Source organism: Natator depressus, chromosome 1, assembly GCF_965152275.1.
Source record: "Natator depressus isolate rNatDep1 chromosome 1, rNatDep2.hap1, whole genome shotgun sequence".
Classification (NCBI taxonomy): domain Eukaryota; kingdom Metazoa; phylum Chordata; order Testudines; family Cheloniidae; genus Natator; species Natator depressus.
The window spans coordinates 159638681-159660385 of record NC_134234.1 but is presented as its reverse complement, the minus strand read 5'-3'; the positions used below and the strand labels follow the sequence as shown (position 1 = coordinate 159660385).

Sequence of the window (21705 nt, the reverse complement as noted above, 5' to 3'; positions counted from 1 at the left end):
GTTGTTAAACTAGATTTTTAGACATTCAGGTTTTTATTCCTAAAACATGGAAACTGCTGAACAAGGATTTTGCCATTAGCCAGAGCAGAGGCCTGAATAGCCAGCTGGAAAATTTAGTATTTTTCTGTTGGATGAAGGGAGGTGTAAAGCCAAAAATCAAATGTTTTGTCAAGTGTCTTTACTTCAAGATTGAGTTAACGTTTTAGGTGCCTGCTCATTTTGCTTTACAGTGCCTCTTCCTCCTCCCCCTGCCCCGACGGTTTCATTTGCAAATGTATATTCAGAAAAAGCACACTTTGCCTTTATACATACTTTTTCTTACATTATCAAAAACACAATTCTTCCACCCTACACCGCCTCCCCAAAACAAGATGGTCTCCTGGTTTAGTTCCTGCTGTGGCAGCTTAAGGGTGTCTGCCCAATAAAGATGTGCTAACTAAAAAAAGCAATGGAGGGCTTTTATCAGAAAATAGTATAAAAAATACCCAACTCATTTCTGCCTGGCGCATTTCCCCTTCCCCACACCCCCAATATAGTTATGTCTTGACATATTCAGCAAATGTCAACTAACCCTTCCAATGAAAGGGGAACCAACTAGTAACTGGCTCAGATACAGTTAATTACCCATATAATACCATATTGCATAGAAAAGGTTAACCAGGGTGGCCAAAACATAAATATGTTTATACAGTCTATAATAAAGTATTCTACCTGGCAATAAAGTCAGGCATAGGAAGGAGCTAGTCTACCATATAGCAGCCAAGCATACTGACAGCAGCTTTCATCGGATTGCTCTCATGGCCACAAGAGCAAAGCAAGGACCCACATTTTCGCACCACAACTAGATTCTAGGTAAAGAACTCAGTAGTTGGGAGGAAAGAAATTAACATGGAATGGCTAATCAAGCGCAGGAGGTCTGCCACAACTGCAAGCTAGAACCTCTTTTGACAGGTTGGTCCTCGCACTGCAGTAGAACTTATGCAAGTAACTGACCAAGTTAACGAGAGTGTGATAGTTGTATCAACTTTATTACAATAAACAGCTTTAGCTCTGAGGTTGTTCCCCTGATTAATAGATTCACTTCCTAATCTAACTGAAACATACTTAGTTTCCTTTCACTTCATATTCTTTGTGTGATGCTGACCCAATAACACTGTGTTCCAGTTCTGTAGCACCATTCATTAAAAGGTCTCAAAACATTTCCTGAACATTAGGTCTCCCAGCATCCATATGAGGCGGCGGCTTAGGAAACATCTAATCTCAGTCTCTCCTTCAAGGACCAATACATAGCAGGGTCTCTTAGCTGTTTAGATACAAGGATCCTTATAAAGGAAACATTTAAAGTGTTAGCACAAGTGTTAAATTATGAATTAATCATGGAAACTTACTGGGTGTTGTACACATGACAGGAATGTGTAAAATACATCCCTTAAGGGTTCTTAAGAAAAATAAATAGAGAAAGGGAGGCACAGCTGTCCAATTCAAAGAAATACCTGGCAGGAGTCTCAGCAGAAAAGCACATTCACTAATAATATCAGAAGATAGACAAAGTGTTTGGTAAGAGTTACAGAGAAATGCACTCCTTTCCAACACAGAAGTCAATAGTGGGATGAGCAAATGTTTTAGTCCTTCAATTAAAATAAACTTGAAGATATGAACTGAATTTCCATTTGGTAGCTGAAGAATTTCCTTGTTCCTCCATTAGCAATTCTCCTCCGGATATTCACACCCTGCAGAGCTTCAGTGGGAAATTCTCTGTGATGAGGTGATCATCATGCAGGAGGACAACAATGTTAACTTCAAACTCTAGGGAAAAAGAGAGCTCTGGTATTAACTCAAATTGTACAGTAGAAACAATGATAATTCTGTGGCTCCTGCTCTCAGCTGCCTTCACCTTAGATAAATCTTTCAAGCTGTTTTTAGTGTTTAGGATTATCTGTTGCTAGATGATTCAACACTGCAGAAAACAACAGGGCACTATAAAATGACCAACTTCTCCAGCCTATTTGTCAGCATATAAGTAGCTCCATAAAATATATGATTAATTGCATTAGTGGTAGCCACCTGTCTAGCCATTATTAGCTAGTAATTTACTGTTGGCATCATAGTAAGAAGTAGATCTTGAGGAGTAATTTGAAGGAGTTTAGGGTAGTATTTCTCCAAACAAATCCATAGGAGGGCATTGCACATATAAGAGAAGCACAAAAATGGATGATCAAAGTTGTTGAAACAGAGGAAATGTAATTGGAGATGATATTAAGATACAAAGGTACATAAGTAGGGAGGAGCTAAATTGTGGAGGGTCCTAAACGCAAGCACAAAAAGCTTATGTAGTGGAAAAGGAGAAGCGATATAGGGGATAGATTCAAAAGAAGAAAACTTGGCTAGAACTATGGATTATGAAGATGATTTTAGCAGAAACGTTTTAAATGTCCATAAGTGGAATATTTGATGAGGTTGTCAGGAAGGAGGGAGGCAACTGTAATATTCAGGAGGGGAGATAAGAGCCTAGACAAGAGTTTTTGTGGTGTGCATCGATGAAGAAACAATCTTGGCAACACTATGGAAGAAGAAGTTGACAGATTTGGATATGGCCTGGCTGTGAGTCAATAGAGCGGAGTCACAGACAACCCCCAACTTCCAGGCCTGAGTGACTGGGAGAATGGTGGGTGTGTCAGTGATGACAGAAAGAGATAATGGAAGGAAAGCATCACCTTTCAGCATTTTACCCTCAGAATTTCCTGCTGCTCTTGAGAGCTGTGGGTGTTCAGCATATTTAATCCCTACCGGATCTTTGCCATTAAAACTGCGTCTCCCAGAGAATTTTTCTGGTCATAACTAGTTTAGTTCTAGTTTAGACCACTTACGTACGAAACCACTAAGAGTAAGACGACAACAATATATGCTAGATCGAGAACTTAGTTCTGAATGGAGAAGGTTATAGCTAAAGGAACGGGATAGAGGTTTTTAATGAGACAAATTGCTTGGTATATTTAGTATTCCCTAAAGCTAGTGGCCTGACAGGCTTGGAGCCTGAGTCCTCTTTATCCACAACAGGTACAGTTCAAAGAACAGTAGTGCTGATTTCCCCATATTGCTCTGGTAATATACTTCAACCCTGGTACGGGACCACCTCTGTTGGTAAGAAGGTCTCCTTGGTCTCTCTTGCAAAGCTGCTCATTAGTGTCAGTGGTGGTAGTTTGTATTGTGGCCCCTTGCCCACTAGAAACCAAACTGAAACTAGCAGCTTGTTTCACATGGATTCTGAAGGTATCAATATTTCAAAAATAGCTGGGTCCTTACCAACTTTGAAATTTGTAGTTTCCAACGTAGGGCAAGTGAACAGTCTGGGGAATACCATGTATATTGGAATAGACAAACTTCTGCAGACATCCCCATCAGCAATCTGAATATTCTGAATCTCTGTAGCATCTCTAGCATAACCTTCAGCACAGCCTGGAGAAAACAAGTATTGGGGTGAACGAACAAAAGTAGCACTAATTCTACTAGAAAGTTACAGAACGTAGTTCAAAGGCTGGAGGCATTAGCCAAAAACCAAACCCATTAGACCTTTACCCATTCCCTTTACCCATTAGACCTTTGACTTTACCACTGTTTAACAATTACGTCTGAACACCCTAAAAAAAAAAGATACTTTTGATACACAAAAAGTAACTTTTGCAAATGATTTCTACTACTGCTTTAGACAAGTGTGCTATGTCCATTTAGAATATAAATATTCAGATAACCAGTCTGGTATATTCAGATTTTAATTTACATGAAACAACCTACCACAGGTTTCCACACGTACTAACTGTAGTTCAATACTTTTGACTGCAGCTTCTGCATTCTCCACCACCAACTCCCCAGTTAGTGGTTGTGTAATGATGCAGTTAGTCGAGTTGAGATGACCTTTGATGAGAAATTTTGGGAGCGAGGCTCTCTAAATGTAGAGTGGGGAAAAAAAGTCACATGACTAATCACAAAAAGCATAGAGAATGCTAAGTAGGCAAAACCTCGCTTTGTGGAAAAAAGCAGCATAAGAATTACTGAAGTACATAAAAACCCTACATTAAAAGATGATTAAGGTTGGAAAGTCAGGACCCTTGAAAGTTAGAAAATGCCAGGATCAAGCTTGCCTGTGCAATGTTAATGGAGCCCCCTTGAGTGTAAGCATTGTGATACAGTCTTTAATTACATGGTAACATTTTTTTTCCCCACTAGGTCCCTGCACAGGATGGACTGTGGATGAATCGGGATCTTGAGTGAAGGAGGCCGTTGCCTCTAGGACACCTGATTTATTTTTTGTGGCAGTTGGAAGGTGTTTAGTGAATGAGTCAGGGGATTGTAGGGAGAGAAAGGAGGGTCTCAGGGTGAAGGCAGTTGAATGCTGCCCTGAGAACTGGACTCTATCGCTGCCTCTGTCACCATATAGCTATGTGACACTGGGCAAGTCATTTAAGCCAAAAGTGATTAATTGTGTGTTCCTCATTTTCTGGTGCCCAGCTTGAGATGCTGGGGTCTGATTTACAGAAGTGCTGAGCACTCACAGCTTCATCTGAAGTCAATGGGAGCTCTTGGCTACCATATTCCACTGACTTGGTTGGTTCCCAGTAAGGGGGAAATAAAAAAAAATAACGCGTAACCATTACTGAGGAAAGCTCTAACAATACAGCATCAACACAAAAGAACAAGTGACAGTGCTGTCCATTAAACATGTTGCTCAGCATGTCAGGAATCAAAACTGGCAAAAGAGGAGAGGAAGAACTATGACTAGCTGTGGAGCAGAATCTAATAGTAGCCACTGATCTCACTCCTCACACCAGTTCACACTAGAGACAAGAGAGTCACTCAACACCATTTAAAGCATTTTTTAAAACAAAAAGTTTACCTCTTTAACATTCTGTAAGGTTTCAGGTGTAATTGTGAAGTCCACTGGGCTTGGCATCAACTTCCCTTTCTGAGGCTGGAATGTAATGAAAAGGTAGGATTGATATTGGACACTCAGGATATAGAGTTTACATAATGTACACACATCGAATCATGAAAAGAATCCCTTTTCATATGCCATTACTTGTAAGACCAGTTTAGAAGTTGACCTAATTCACCTTACAATGAAATAGTCTTTAGAGAACTAAGTGTAATTCTTTTAATAAGAAATTGACCCATTTCATGTAAAGTCTATTAGATGTTGCAAGAAAACAGGACATGATTATGACATGGAACAAACACAAGTCACCACGTGTTACAAAATAACCACATTTTGACATTCTAAACTATCCTTGCCAGTACTGCAATAAAACATGACACGATGTGAACTACTAGGCTACTGGTGCCTGCCCTGAGCATGCTGTGTTGTGAGTCACAAGGTTAAGTGCTCTAAACCAATAGCCAACTAATGCACACCTTGCCATGCTGTTAAAGTAGGGCTCTTGATTTTACATATCAGTGCTGGCTTTTTTTAAAAAGTTTTGTGAGGTTTGATGCAATGTGTCCTTCCAGTATTACTCAGCCCTCCTAGTAAGCAGATTTAAGAAAATAGTAGGGAAAGTTATATATGCACTTCCTCTATTATCCTGAGCATATTGATTGTTTTTCTAACCCTCTCTATCTGAAGTTTCCTACCTGCACTATTTGAACTCCCTAACTCCGCCCAGCAAGAGCTCTTTTAGAAGCAGGTTATGGCCCAGGAGCTGTTTTTAATCTTACAGGGTCAGATCCTCAGCTGGTGTAATTCAGTGTTGTTCCTCTGATTTTGCCAGCTGAGGACCTATTTTTTTTTTTAATTATATATTTGGAATATTTAACAACCTCCTAGTTTAGGTTTTACTGTAGAAAGTAAGTTTAAAGTGACTTAAAAGGCCCTGAATTGCTGCTGAAATAGCAGTCTGACACTTTGTGCAGAAAGGAGAACATAATTGTCATTTTAAATCTTCAGTAACTGCCTCATGTTTGTTCAGCTCCATTCACATTTCAGCAAAGCTTCCATTTAAAATAAGTGTAAGGATTTGTTGTGTGCCAATCAGTGATGAGGGTCCCAGCTGTGCACTGTTGGGAGTTGGTGCAGTATTGTATCATCATCAGAGGGCCCAACTTAAACTTTGCAGTTGTTGGTCCATTACTTTGTGTCCATAGTAGTTTCTTGTGTACAACAGCAAAACTGGGAAACTGTCAACCATAAATAAATACACATTTTCAGTAATGGGAAAATACAGTTGACGAATTCTGGCAAAGGAAATAAGGTTAAGGGAAATAATATTGTGTACTGACAGTGAGAATTTTATGTACAGTAGAACCTAATTAATTCACACTGACTGGGAATTACTGAATTTTGTGAACTAATGAGTGCTATACTCTGAACAAGAAATAAAGCAAGGATACTGCGTAATATGTAAGCTGGTCATTATTTTGATAACTGTGGCTTATTTATAATACTTCATAATGTACTAGTAATGGTAGCATAGTATAATTTTTCATTTTACAAAATGTAGGAACAAGATCTCTACTGTGCCTTGCTATTAAATCTTTGCTGATAGGAGCAATTTTTGTGCATGTTATTGAAGTTCTACTGTATTCATTTTCAACACTGATGACGAGAGGAACAAAACATCCTTAAGTATATTAGAGCTCTTCTTAAAGAGCTCCTTACAGGAGCTAAGCATCATGTGTGTTCTAGCAAATTTTGGGTGGAAGCAAATGTATTTTGCTTGTTAAATTTGCGCAGATTATATTGCTTGTACATGTGCTCTGCACACATCTATAATCAACAGATATCACAGTTGCACCCATTTTCATGATGAAAGGCAAAACATGTTCATGCCATACAGCTAAAAATGCGGGCCCTGATTCTGCAATAAATTTCACACAGGTGCAAGGGTCCACTTGCACAGAACTAACTGCAGAATCAAGGCATTAGTTACAATAGTCATTTCTGATCCTACCACTATCTGTGAACAAATTGATGAGAACTCCTCATTTAGGACACCATCTTTATGTGGTCCCTGTAAGTATGTCTACATTTCAATTAAAAACTAACGGCTGGCTGGAGTAGACATTCGGCTCTGGGACCCCCCAGAGTTTGAGCTCCAGCCCAAGCGTCTACGCTGCAATTAAACAGCCCTTTACCCCGAGCCCAAGTCAGCTGACACAAACCAGCCACAGGTGTCTAACTGCAGTGTAGACAGACTCTAAGAGGCTGTAAACTTGTCTCCAACTTGATGCAGGCCTATTTCCACACCTAGAGTAAGGGACCTAAATCAATAATTTAGGCATTTGAATACAAGAGGCTTGATATCTTCCCTCCACACATGCTGAGCACCCAAAGCCCTCAACCTCCAAGGGGAGCTCTGGATGCTTAGCACCTGGGGGAGGGAGCATGAGAGAAAGAGAGATCAGGTCATCCAAAAGATACAGTACTTATGGGAGCACACATCACCACAGTATCTAGATACTGAGTAGAGCAGTATGTATCTAGGAGATGAAGCGAACAAGCAGGGAGAGAGAAGGGGAGGACTGAGTGAGGAAACAGGAGGTTTTCACAACATAGCAAGCTCATCATCCAAAACATATTTGTGTCAGTTAGAAGAGTAAGTTTAAAAGAAGTTAAGATGAAAAGGTTATCTAAAGTATAGCACAATGAGATCGTAGTTCATGTCTCGGCTGCTAGGTGCCACAGTAATACAAATAGTAACACAAATGCTTGAAACCTGAATATTGCTAACTTCAAAACATAAAAGAAAGCATGACACCAACCTTCCCTCCCTCCCCCCAACCCCCCTTAGGTCTTATGCTTTGTTAATATAGGAGGACACATACAAGTTACACCATTACATCTTGTGATCATCATCATACAAGACTGGGCACCAAACTTTGCTAAACAGAACAAAACTGCAGAGGTGAAAATCTCAGCTAGTTGAGAGAGTTAAACATCTCTATATTCCAACTTACTGGTGAGTGGACAATGAATTCACAAGTCTTAGTCAGGTCCTTGGCCAGTAGAGAACGTCGCATATCACACCGAAGGGTATACTGTGAGAAAGAGTGGGGGATAGAAGAGTCTTATCAAAGCTTTCTTCCATCTCCAGCATGGACTTAGAGAGAAATCATTCTATAAACACAAAGTCTCACCGGCTATTTATATTAACATTCCATTTATAAGTAGTTTATTAAAAGGTCAGTAGGCTACTTATATATTCTTCAATAAATTGTTAATCAATGGTTACAGAGTGCTGTAGAGTCCAACAGGTTGTTTATAACCATCAATATCAATGTAATACTCATGTATCGAACAACCCTATAACATCTATTAATCATTTATCAGCTCTTTATAAACTGAACCTTAACAAAGTGTAACCATTGAATATCTGTACAGCAATAATGCTCAGAGACCTCACTCAGGACCAGGCCTGATTGCTCTCAATGCTGATCACATAATAGAAAGATATGTTCCCTACCCAGAACACTTTGCAATGCCCACCCTTCAATTCCCTTTCCTGATCTCCTTGAGGGATGAAATCCACCAATTGAAAATCACTGATCTAAGGTACCTGTCTGAGCCCAGTACAATCCAAGCACCTCATCATCTTTAGCGTTTTTTATCCTCACAACACCCCTGTAAGGTAGGGAAGTAGCATTTTCCAGGTGGGGAACTAAAGCACAGAGATTCTAAGTGCCAAGGTTACATAAGAAGTCTGTAGCAGAGCAGAGAATTGAACCCTCATCTCTCAAATCCCTAACCACTGCAACAACAACTCAGGTCATCTGTTGGAATTGTATGAAATTTAAAAAAAAAAAAAAAAAAATCAATCTTTGATGGATGTTTCTGCTAATGACATCTTTGATTACTCTAAACGAGAATTAAAAAAATTATATACTGTTCACAATTTGTGTTTACCTTACCTCTCAATTTGGACAATAAAAACATTTTAATCACTTCACTTTTTGGCTTTATAAATTGTTTTCATTTGATTTTTTTTTATTTAAACTACTGAAACACTTTTAAGCAGCACATAGCTTCTTACCCAAAGCCTAGACATTGGATCAAATCTCCTCTGCACTTCCATTTTAACAGATATTAGTGTGTTCTATACAAAAACTGTTCTTGGAAGTCAGATTTCATTTTATTTCTGGGGTGGTACAGCAGAGCAGGAAACAATGACTCTGAAAGGTGGTGAAAAGCTAAGGAAAGGCCTGATCTGGACCTTTTTATTAAGTCTTATTTTGGACCTGGAGGGGGAATGGGTAACTGAGTAGGAGATAGGTTATAGGAGAATGGCCAAAGGTAACATGATTTTATTGGTATATATACACCTTACAAGACAATCCGTACTGATTATAAACAAAATATCTGGATTACAGAAAGCAACTCAACTTGTAGGCTGGTATTGTTTTGCAAAAGACGTGCCAGACAACAGATGTTATATTAGGAAGAAAGCCAAGGCGAGGAATAGGTAAAGGAAACATCAACATTAAGAAAAGGAAGCCTTTCACCATAAGCACTGTCAATAGGATATAAAATTTAGAAACAAACTAGCCATATGCAAAGGTATATAGTTTAAGTAAATATCGTCAATGTCTACTGTTGACTGGCATGGCTAACAATTACACATGCTTTTTATTTTTGAAGGGTAGAGGGACGTACTGTGAAGAAGCCCAGAGTAAATGTAGGGAATTCAGAGACTTAAGTTCAATATGAGAGAACTGATTTAGATAATCTGTAGAAAAAGGAATTTTTCTCCTCTTTTAAAAAGAAAACAAACTGATAGCTCACCCATAATGCCAATCTGTAAATACATTAATTTATTTTTAAAATATCAGGTATTTTCCTTTATCCCTATCAGTAACAGGACAATTAAATAATTTAAGAGGATAAGTTCCTCAGCTCTGCAAAGTACAGAGAGCAAACAGGTCTCTACATCGCTGTTTCTGGTTGGGAGAAAGGATAAACTCCTTTTACAGCTGCTTTCTCAATATAAATGAACCTTTAGCAAGGTTAGTATTGAAAATGGAGTAATGGCTCTTCAGACAGGGTATTTCAAGCAGAAGAGGGAAGGATGATCAGTGCTTGGCTATGTTGAAAAGTCTGATGTACAAGATCACACTGTTTGCTCTGCAAAAAGGGGAAAATATCTAAAATATGCATGTGCATGCATAAGACAGACTAGAATGAGTTTTATTCTGGCAATATAGTTGCTTATCATATTTCTATCCAAGGCTTTTTACGAATAGGTGTTGTCTCATGACATAAGTCTCTTGTCTGTTTTTTCTGGTAAAAAACTCTTGAATTTAAAATGCTTAACGAAAGATTTAGTATCCTACTGCCAGGAAGTTAGAAAAACAAATTACAAAAGAACAGAATACTACCTTAAAGCAGCTGCTGCAGCTGAATGAGAAGCTATTTGCATGAACATACAACAGGATACAACAGGATTCATAATGAACAGATACACCATTTATACTTATGATGGAAAATCCTGATAATATGCATGATCATAACAGTAGAAATAACATGATGGAAAAGAGATAATAGTCTGCTGAGTCAAATGACCTTTCAGCTTTTATCAATAAGTGCATAAAAAGAGTCAGAAAAAGAACTGGGAAGATTCTTTCAGATACCTGGGATCAACAGAAGAGTGTGTGTGAAAAATAATTTAAGTACCATAAGCATGCTCAGTGCTCAACACCTTCTCCCACCCCTCAAGAAAAATATGGGTCATGCCTGAAGTTTAAAATAGGAGGCCAGATATTGCTCCCACTGAAGTCAGTGGACAATATGCTCATTAACTTAACTGAATCCAGGATTTGGGCCAAAAATTAGAGATGAAAGAGATGTGACTTGGTCACTCCTAGTATATCCCCTTGCCAAAGCAGAATTGTTCCCTTTCTATATTTTTTAGCGTTTTTCCCTGTCTAGTTTTAAGTGATTCAATAATTCAAGCAATTGTGTTTCCTTCCTTTAGGAGATTACTTGACACTTTAGCAGACATCACTGTTAAGAAGTTATTCCCTGATATTAAAAATCTCTTTACTCTTAAATTGTATTCCTTGGATAATTCTAAACAGTACCTCCCCTTCCTTGATACTTACACCCTACAATTAATTGCAGACTTCTGTCTTGCCTTATTTGTAGTTTACCCAACTGCACTCTTGGCCTGCAAACCTGCAGGTGAGTCCATGTGGGTGGATACTTACGCCTGTATGGATGCTCCTTGGAGTCAATGGAACTCTGCCCATATGGATCTAGCTGCAGGATTGAGAGCATAAGGTATCTCCCCTCACCTAAAAATTTACTTCAAAGCCAGTCTCTTTGTCTCTAGTTTTTGTTACAATCATAACCATCTTTTAATGGACCAAGGTGCCCATTATGGAATGCAGTATTCTAGCTGTTGTCTCATCAGTACTTTATAGGTTGGAATTAAACCTGTCTTATCTGGGACATGGTATCTGTGTATGCAGCATTTTATAGTTATACTCTGAATATTCTTGAAATTACTTTTGACATCTCAACAGGTTGATAAAGTACACTTTCATCAAGAGTGTTCTGTGCAAGTCTCTCAGTTCAGTTATAAAAAGTAAGTTTTTATTAGTTTATTTTGTACTATATACTCACAGCAATGGCTGGGGGGGGCAGATGTGAAGATTTTGGTGATTCTTTACTAGTACTCTAGTGCAAAGCATCTCTCTGAAGGTAATTTGTTTTAATGGATTCCTCTGAGCTTTATCTTGATAAACATAAAATTTCTCGGGGGGGGGGGGGGGGAGGAGGCAGGGAGGGGGAGTCTCCCACTAGTACAAAAAATATATATGTTCAAGACCAGATTTTCAAAACGCCTCCTTACATCACATTAACCAGAGGAAAACTTTTCAGTTAGAAACCCCCCCCCCACCTAATATTAATGCAACATTATGGTAAAAACATTTAATACAAAAATCAAAAGATTCAAAGCTGTACTTCCCACAGTAACTGTCTGCCTAAATGTGCATACAATGTGGTAGGTAATCTGTTGCTACATAAAGTCATAGGAAATATGCACAAGCAAAGAGGTTTGGTTTCTAAGGGACCACAGCTTTCAATTTTGTGGCTTGTATGTGTAAAACTCAGCTGTGATATTACATGGCCATACTTCTACTTGGCACTAAAGGTAACAGAGGTGCAACCCTTATTCATGAACCAAATTCACGTCATTCACCACTCCTTATACTATAAAAGTAATTATAGATTACAATTAACTAATGGATTATTAAGTCCTCCTGTAATAGTCTGCATACACCCTTCTCTTTCTCCTCCTCTTCTTGTAAGATTTACTCAATAAGATGTAATGCAGAAATATTTTTCTGTCCCCTTTTATTTCAGACAAGTTACCAAGATTCGTAAGAGACTTCTCTTCAAAAAAAGAAATTAGGAAAAACTGTACCTGACCCTGGGAAAGAAAGGAGAGAGACTGCATCACCTTATGTAGCAAGCTGCCACCAAATCAGGAATGGATGTTGGTGACATATGAGCATAGGATATCAGATTCCAAAACAGTGTGTAGCCCTGTCCTGAGTGAATTTGTACTCCTCTCTAACAGATAACTGAGGGGTCAATCTGTTTTGGTATTTTTAAAAAAAGTATCTTGGCAACACTTGTATAACTTGTCATGTTAAAGTTTCATCGAAAGACACTTAACTGTAAGCACTTTCTTTTGGGGTATAACACTACAGACAGTGCATAAAATGGGAGATACAAGTTACTACATAATAAAGTAGGAGTTAGAAAATATTATAATGTACACAAAAGAAACTGTCACAGGTGTAGCTACTCCACTGCGTTCCCTGCTGGCTGAGCATGGCACTGCAAGTGCTTCCTGCCTCAGTTCACAAGATGTGGCAGCCATTCCAGAGCAGGGCAGCCCATGCCATAAGCTTGTCAGTCTTTAAACAGTTAAATTCTGAATTTGGCTGTCTCTGCCATTAAACAAACTAACAAATAAATGTAAGAGGCAAGCACTTGGTTACTTTAAGTCAAGGCCCTGATCTGGACCTGGCGTTCTGGGATAGGACAGAGGAAATGCTCCCCAGTATATCTCACCCAGCACTCCCCTTGTGAGGGAACAGGAAAGCTCTCTTAACTGATCTGCTGGCTCTTGATTGGCCAATGTCTCCTCCTGGCCCTTCTCGGCTTCTGGGGAACCGAGTCTTGTTGATAGCCTGACTTGAGTGGGTTTTCCTTGAGTTGGGGAGTGATGGAGGTAGTGTCACATTGCTGACACCTCCAGCAGGGAGGAGAGAAGGTCTCACAGACCCCATCCCATAAACTAAGAGACTAAAGAAAGAGTTTTAACTCAGGCAATGTATCTTATTAACCATTAAATGTGTAAAACAGGTATAATACAATATCCTGTGCTAGGATATCACTGTCATACTATACTTCATATTTGAACCTACTGAATGAATCAATCCCTCTTGATTCTAAATTTATAAAATGGCCCTACATTAAAAAAACCCCAAAATATAGTTGTGAAAGGGTGAAGAACAGTATAGATTCCTTCTTTGTTTAAGACAAAGCTTATTTCAAGCAAAAACAAAACAAAAAACCCCAGTAACTTTGTTTGTTCTTATTTCTTACATTTCTAAGGCTGTATCTGATGATCCTTGCAACAGGGGATATAAGTAACACAAAAACCAAAACTCCTACTTAGGAAAAAACAATCCCAAATATTTTGTTTTAAAAGTGCAAGCATAATTTTTAAGCCTATGGAGATTTTATATAATCTCCTGATAATGTTCTGAGATCTTAAAAGGGCTGTTATGCCATGTTTGGAAAGAAATCCAAAGTTTTTCTCTTCACACAGGCCTTCCACTGTCTCTGAGGTACTAAATCCTGGACACTTACCTAATGGGACAATTTTTGTTCGGTCTCAACAGCTGTGAGCTGAAAGGAATTGTGAAACTTTTGACTCAATTTAAGCCATGTAAAGTACACCCAAATACCACAATGATGGATGTTTCGGAAATGTTTGAACCAATATATAATCTTTTCCCTACTAGCGTTTCAGTAACTTTAAAAAAATCCCCCACAGCTGGAACATGAATTTTAATTTAAAGGACCTTTAATTTTTAGTTACTGTACATGAGCATTGCAATAACTGCACAAAATTGACAAAACCAAAAATATTGACAACATACAGTTATGGTACCACCAGATAGTTTCCTCCCACAGTGCAATTAGAGAAGTTTCTCAGAGTATAGTTCCTGCAGACAGTGCAAGTTCATCACATTTTCCCTACGCAGAAAACTGTCTCACCTGAATATTGACAAACACACCATGATATGTCTCGTATAGAACTTTGTTGCCCTTCATATGCAATGGAAGCTCAAAAGGAATTTCTGTTTTGCCGCTAGGAAGTTTTCCTGGTTTTACCATTTCTATGGTACTGTTGATAACTTGAATAGGCTGTAAAGATAAACATTGAGAAGTTTAAAATAAAGCAGTCTGCTTCATAACGGCCCAATAACAGAGTCACATGAAACCCTATCAGCCTTTCCAAATATCTCAAAATTCAAGTGTCTGTGTCCCCTACAAACAATTCTCTACAAACTCATACTGTGGTAAAAAGTGGTCTTACTTAATGTTTCTTACCATGACAGTCTGTACATTTTTTTGCATCTGTGTCAGACTGGTGGCTAAGCCCATTAAGAAGCTAACAAGTAGAACCTAGTACACTTTTGAAAGCAGTACATTTCTTGTTCCATTATCAAAATCACGAACCTTAACAGCAGAAGGAGTCTGTATGTGTATATGCCAGTTGAGCTGTTAGCTCTTGGAGGGAAGAAGGGCTCCCAAAGGTAAACTATATATTTAGCATCAGAATGTTGTTGGAACAATGACAAACTATGGTTTGGCGCTCGACTGGAGAAGCATGCAAAATCTCATGAAATGTGCCTCCATCAATTAAAAGACAACAGAGTAGGAATAGCAAAACTAACTAAATAAATAAAATACATGCACTCCCAGAGCAGAGAAATTAGTTTAATATCAAATAGAGCATTGACAAACATTTTATTTTCCCTTGTGATTTTTCATTTTTCTTTTCAAAACATTTTTGTTTTAAATTGCTACAACACCCAATGCCAATGATAAGACAATGGCCCCCAATTACTGTTCGAAGGTCATTTGTCTAATCAAGCAAGTTACATTTGAAGTTAAAAAACTTCAAAAGCTGAAATGGAATTAAAATTCCTGTTCTGATTGCTTGAAAATGCTTTGTTGGGGAAAACATGGATCTCCCCTAAGTTTGGAACTATTCAAACCTGGGGTTTTGGCTCATCTCTGCTGACACATGAAGCAGAATAGACTGACGGAGGCTTTCTTTCTTTTCAGAGTAAGTATTCTCCCCTCCTCTCAAAAGTACACTACCAAGCTGCTTAGGGCTCACATTTGGAAGCGATATTTTATATAACTAAAAACAGGCTTCTCATTGCAGCTTTGCTTGGAGCCCTCACATTCACTTTATTTATAAGAATTCAGTTCTAGAACAGTTTTACTCATTTTCCCCTTGCAGGACTGTGCTTCTCACGCCAGTTACAGCTACATGCAAATGGCATGGCACATTACAGCAGTAAATATCCTGACAAAGTTTCTTTAACTCTGTGATTACTTAGGCTGGGTCTGTCTTAAAACATTTTTCTGCCTCTGAAGCTCACAGTGTAATGCTAGATAATGGCAGTGATTGGGAAAATATTAAACTACCTGCATGCACTGAAGTAAGACACAACCATAAAGAAGTAGAATTACTAAGGAGAGATTTGGTTTAGACACAACTTTTGTATCCAAGAAACCAATCTACATATTTCTTACCTTAACAGAGTTATAGAAAGCTTCAAACACACCAACGCTTTTGGCACTGAGCTGCAAATTTACTGATCCTTCCATCGTTAAGGAGACACCCTGGTGTTGGACTGCATCTTTGCTTGTTATGACCACCACTCCAGAAAGAACTTCCTAACAAGGAAAAGGTGACAAGTAAAACATATTGATTTTATCAGTTTCTTCTCTTGCTAGAATTCAGACTGCAGTGGCACCCAAAGTATGTTAGGTGATTTCCAAGTGCCAAGGAAGACAGTTCCTGCCTCACCAAACACACAGTCTGAAAAGACATATTGATGGAGAGGAGGCAGGGGAAAAGGATACAAAATACAAGTTAAGTGATCAAGGTGATGGCAGGCAGAAGTCTCTTTAAACTCCACTCCCACCCAATCTGCTTCCAGAATTCAAATCTCTCTTCTTCCCCTTACCCTAACTCAAATTTTGTTCCAGCATCTGTATGCCCCTCCCTCCTAGCCTTCAAAATCTTTCCACCACATAAATGAGCAATTTACTTATAAATAAATGACGTGTAAATAGATGGCTTGGTCAGCTAGCTTCTATGGGTGTTGAAGAAGCGGTCCTTCAGAAGGGATTTAAATGAGGAGAGGGGATTGCTCTGCAGACCTGTTCAAGGAAGGTAATAATACATAGTAGCAGGGGAAAAGTATTGTTGTAAAAGAAGTGGACAATGACTTCACAGCTGTTGTTTCAAGTGGAGTGGAGGTGAAGTGAAGAAGGGGGGAGTAGCAACATAAAAAAAAAATGGATAAACTGAAAGGGATAAACTTAGGCAGGATATTGAAGATGATCATAAGAAGTCTGAACTTAATATGGTGAAGTCAGTGGAAGGATCAAAGAAGCAAGGACAGGAGAGTGTTGATCTGGTCAGAATGGTGGGCAAAGTCTTAGCAGATGTATTTTGTATGGACTCCAGGGGGCTGATGTGGGTCCTGGGAGCCCGATGAAGAGTAGGTTACAGTAATCAAAGTGGAAAATGATGAGCATGTGAGCTTCAGTTAATGCTGAAGTTGTAATGGTTCAATATGATTGTACTTCACACCAGTTAAGAAATACAGTTACATAATGCTCAGCTGGTAGCTGCCAGTGTTGGATCATATTAAAGAAGTTCTGTATTAAAATCACAAATGAGTTTGATTCCCCATAGTTTAAATTCCAGGGTATTACTAATTAAGAGGTCTCTTGGTTTTTGGTACTGTTTCTCTCCCTCTGTATGTGAAACTTGCAAGCTGCTAATTGCGTTAGTACATTCTAAGACAGAGTCTGTTCTCAAAGCAATTCACAGAGAGAGACTCAAAGCAATACTCTAACAACAGACACAGCACCCAGAGACTCCCCGCCCTTTTGTTGTATTAACAACTGTGATTAAAATAGAGATAGAGGATGGATGTGGATGGATGCTTGGTGTGGATAAGAACTGAATGATCAGGGAGGTGCCAGCCTAAGAATCCAGTGTCCATCGGCTGAAGAAGGCGTCAAGTGGAAATAACCAGAGGACCCTGGAGGGCAGACTGGAATCCACCCAACAGCCTCAAGAATGGGAGAACCAAAGAACAAGATAACATCTAGCAGCACGGAGCCGTCAGGAATGTGCTATCTGCTGATTGATTCAGCAACAGCATGATGAAGCAATTCCCATAGACTGGCATAGGAAGAAATTCCTATAAAAATAGACTCTAAAAAAGTGAGAACTTTGGGGTCTGATTCTGCAAACCAACTTCCAGGAGCATCAGATGAGCATCTGACAAGGCCCTGCTCCCTCCTCATGTCCAGGCCACCTGGCCAGTGGCTTGGCATGAGCAACTCTAAGGCTGGTAACTATGATAACAACCTTGCAGAACCTGTGTGTGTGTGTGTGTGTGTGTGTGTATGAATGAATGTGTGAAGAAATATGAGATTGAATGGAATGTTATAGCTATAACTAACTGCTTACTATGATTCTTTCTGTATTCACAATAAATGTGGTATTTTGCCTTTTTCCCTTTAATAAGATCCTGCTGGTTTTTAATTTATTGGTATAACATTTTGGTGGAGAATTGCGAAAGGGGGAATATTGGTAAAAAACCTCAGTTATTGTAAATATTGGTGTGCACACCGCCAGCTCTAGTGAGCTAGGCATTTCTATTAGGTTAACCAGACCTGCTGGCCTCCGAGAAGGTAGCAGGAAAAACAGATTAAACCAGACCTGCTGGCCTCCGAGAAGGTAGCAGGGGACCTGCTGGCCTCCGAGAAGGTAGCAGGAAAAACAGATTAAACCAGACCTGCTGGCCTCCGAGAAGGTAGCAGGGGACCTGCTGGCCTCCGAGAAGGTAGCAGGGAAGAACAGATTAAACTAGACCTGCTGGCCTCCGAGAAGGTAGCAGGGAAAACAGATTAAACCAGACCTGCTGGCCTCCGAGAAGGTAGCAGGGGACCTGCTGGCCTCCGAGAAGGTAGCAGGGGAGAACAGGTTAACCGGACCGGCTGGCCTCCGAGAAGGTAGCAGGGAGAAATAGGTTAACCAGACCTGCTGGCCTCCGGGAAGGTAGCAGGGGACCTGCTGGCCTCCGGGAAGGTAGCAGGGGAAAAACGCATAGATTAAGCTATGATTTCAGAATCTAGGCTGTGTCACTTGCTAAGTAATACCAGCAGTGACAAAGAGATTGAAATATCCATGTTAAGATGTTTAAAAGAAAACAGGGTAAGCCAGTACCAGAGGGAGGAATGGAGTCAGAAGGAACTCCAACCTCACCTTTTGTTAAAGAAATTACACCTTTTAAACAAAACCTTCAAAAATTTGGGCACAGTCCTTGGACTAAACAAGCCCTAGCTGATCTCTGCACTATTTCGGACCTAGAGGATAGATTGGCTCAGTATATCCTCATATACAAACCTTCTAGTGCTGCCAAAAGAGATGCAGCAGCAATTTGGTTGTTGTGGGAGGCATGTAAGGATTCTTCCCTCCGCTTGTCTTCATGTAAAGAGGAAAAGGCACAAACGGAAAAGGGAGCAGACAATTGGAAGGTGCTGGCTACAAATACCCAAAGCCAGCTGAAAATAGTGAAAGAGGCACTCCAGGAATACAAAAAGAGTGAAAAAGTTAACTCTGCAGAGGCTGGAGGGAGGCAGGTAAAGGGGGAGAAGGTCCTATGTATGGCACCCCCAGGCATAATTACAAAGAGAAAGAGTAAAAAAAAAAAAGTTAACTCTGCAGAGGCTGGAGGGAATTAAGCAGCTAAACTTTGTGAAAATGTTAAAAAGAAAAAAAAAGTGTTAGAGAAAGAGCATTCTTGGTTTCTTTGCAGCCATTCTGAGGGAAAAATGGGCCCTTTTCCAAAGGAATGTCTGTAAATTAGCCAGGCAAAAGAAACTGATTAAAATCATTTGACTGGACAATTTAGTCAAATTTGCTAAAAGAACATAAGGGGGTTCTATTGGAACTTAACTGCCTCAAATGTATAAAGGGAATGTAAGATGTAAAAAAACAGAGCAACGTGGAAGGGATGTTAAAGAAAAGAAAATGTGTATGTATCTATCTGTGTGTGTGTAAATATGTAAAGTTCTAAGGACCAGTTGGTTTTGTTTTTGTTTTAAATAATGCCACTAAAAATCCATTTGACTCTTTAATTCAAAGTTGCAAAACTGACAGACCTTTTTGCTAGACACAGGTAATTAGTGTTGTTTGGCTTTGGGATTTGGCATTTAACCCTTAAAAGGTAACTCAATGCTTTACAAAATTTAAAATGTTTTTAAGTTGTGGCTGCAGCAGGGCAGTCAAAATCAGGAGAATATAAAAAAAAAAAATTCTGGATTCTTTTTGTTTGTTTGTTTTTTTTGTTTGTTTGTTTTTGTAACAAAATAGCAGATGAGAGTTGTAGTAAAAAAAAAAAAAAATTAAAAAAAGACAGTGCCCCTCTGAAGCAACAGCAGGGGTGAGGTGCACAAAACAAAAAGAAGCAATGTGAGAAACACTGAGTCTTAAAATGGCTCTGAGTAATCAGACTGTCACTTTGATAAAGGTACATGAAACCTCTGCAAGCAAAAAAAGGAATAGTGACACCTTATGTAAAAATGGATCTGGATAATGTTATAGAAGTTAAACTCTGGAAGGAATGTGCATTTGCCCCAGAACATGTGCAGGGTATATTGTAGAAGGGGCAAAAGAAATGCAAACGTACCATGCTACTTAATTAAAATGCTATTAGGGCTCCAAAGGGAGCCACAATAGGTTGGGTTTTCTTTTTCAGATTGCTGTGTGTTTTGGAAGCAGAAGTTAAAAGTAATCAAAACTCTGGTGAAAGTTGATTGTGTCCCTTTTAAGATAGAGTCTCTGAGCTGCTGATGGCTTTAAATCCAAAAGCAGGAAGTGTCTGTGAAAATGCAAATTACCTAAATGATAAAGGAAGGAAAGAACTAGCAGCACAAAGGAGCTGCAGATAAAGGACACACCTGGTCAGCAAACAAATTGTCTAAATAAAAGACATGGGATAACAAGATAATTTTAATAAATTTAATGATAATAAGTATCCCTGTAACAACATATAGTGTGTATGATTTTTGGAAAAACCCTTTAAGGTCGTATGGTAATGATGCTTCTCAGTTATTACCTGTAAATAAAACTTAAAGCTTAACACAGCAGGAAAAACATTATAAACTTGGTCTTCTGTATAAGAAGGAAAACTCAGGGATTTAATGACTAAACAGTGGGATAATTTCCCCATAACCCTTAAAAGATAAAAGCCATTGAAACCTGGCCTGCCTATAGAACAAAAACAGGAAAATACGGGGGCAATTCCTCTGTTTTGCCTGCAATCAGCAAGGGTATTTGTAAAAGAAATATTTTAAGCAATAATCTGCCACCCCAAAAAGGGGTAGAAACATGTTCTTTTTGTCTTTCAGAAAATCAGGAAAAGCTGATGCCAGCTGAAAAGCAACCCAATACCATGAATCTACTGTCACAATAGAAATTGTGTTTTGTGTTCTATGTTTTGTCTTGTTGCTAGCACTGTTGTGTGTTTAAAAAAAAAAAATACTAAAGACCTGCAGGTACTTAAAAATAAATTAAGCTCTCTGACCCAGCTACAGGACAGCCTGACACAAAAACAAGTACATGCCAATGTAGACTTGGTCCAAATTGGTCTGGGTAACCTAAAAGCCCGATGGAATCTTTGGCAATGGCTTAATACTACCACATGGCTTATGCATAAGAAAAAAAAAATATTAGAAATAGGAAACCACACAGCCATAGCTATGGGATGCACTGAAATGCAGATACTTGCACTAGCTACTTTGGAACACGAAATGTTCTGGGTCATATTGGGAAATATTAAGGGTTTGATGCATTTGTTAAAACAAAGAAAGAGATCATTGTTTGACACTTATCAATATGAATGGATTCAATATGTTTCCAGTATTGTAAAACCAGACTTGTTAATGGGAGAAATTGTTGTCAAAATTGCACACCAACAGTCCCTGGAGGCAAAGGTATTGAAGGTTAGCCCACTCCCCATATTACACGTGGGATCCTTCTGGCTACCCTGGACCTCGAGCCAGTGGGCTGGGGAGGGAGGGAAGCTATTGGACACTAGAGGTTGTACCGAATGGACTCCTCAAAAGTGGGTGTGCCTCACCTTGCCTGTTGCCCCAGAACCTTGTAGTAAAGATACAACACTAGGATCATGTATGTGGCATGAATTGGAATCACAAACTCAAATTGCCTCACAGTACCTTCTCTTGAATTGGCTACATAGAAAGTGACACTGACGATTATAAATCTTAGTGTCAAAAGGGGGATTATGTTGGATCATATTAAAGAAGTTCTGTATTAAAATCACAAATGAGTTTGATTCCCCATAGTTTAA

At 39.1% G+C, this 21705-nt stretch overlaps 1 protein-coding gene and 2 long non-coding RNA genes across 4 annotated transcripts in view; 2 read left to right on the top strand and 1 right to left on the bottom strand.

The window, feature by feature from the left end:
- Nucleotides 1-1020: 1020 nt before the first annotated feature.
- VPS26C (VPS26 endosomal protein sorting factor C) overlaps nt 1021-21705 on the bottom strand; it is a 33288-nt gene continuing 12603 nt past the window's right edge. Inside the window, exons 2-8 of one of the 2 annotated variants that reach the window (XM_074970121.1) lie at nt 15839-15982; nt 14285-14434; nt 7948-8028; nt 4892-4966; nt 3793-3943; nt 3304-3456; nt 1021-1806 (exon numbers count right to left, since the gene is read on the bottom strand). In XM_074970121.1, coding sequence (XP_074826222.1) covers nt 1724-1806; nt 3304-3456; nt 3793-3943; nt 4892-4966; nt 7948-8028; nt 14285-14434; nt 15839-15982 — 837 coding nt within the window. In that variant the 3' untranslated portion in view covers nt 1021-1723. The remainder of the gene's footprint in view (nt 1807-3303; nt 3457-3792; nt 3944-4891; nt 4967-7947; nt 8029-14284; nt 14435-15838; nt 15983-21705) is intronic. The other variant, XM_074970132.1, reaches the window with a different exon arrangement.
- LOC141997706 (uncharacterized) lies at nt 11245-12497 on the top strand. Its single transcript, XR_012641762.1, has 3 exons — nt 11245-11263; nt 11509-11570; nt 12353-12497. It is a non-coding gene; the product is annotated as an uncharacterized LOC141997706 (long non-coding RNA).
- On the top strand, nt 17737-19758 carry LOC141997667 (uncharacterized). The gene is made up of 2 exons (XR_012641757.1): nt 17737-18022; nt 18069-19758. It is a non-coding gene; the product is annotated as an uncharacterized LOC141997667 (long non-coding RNA).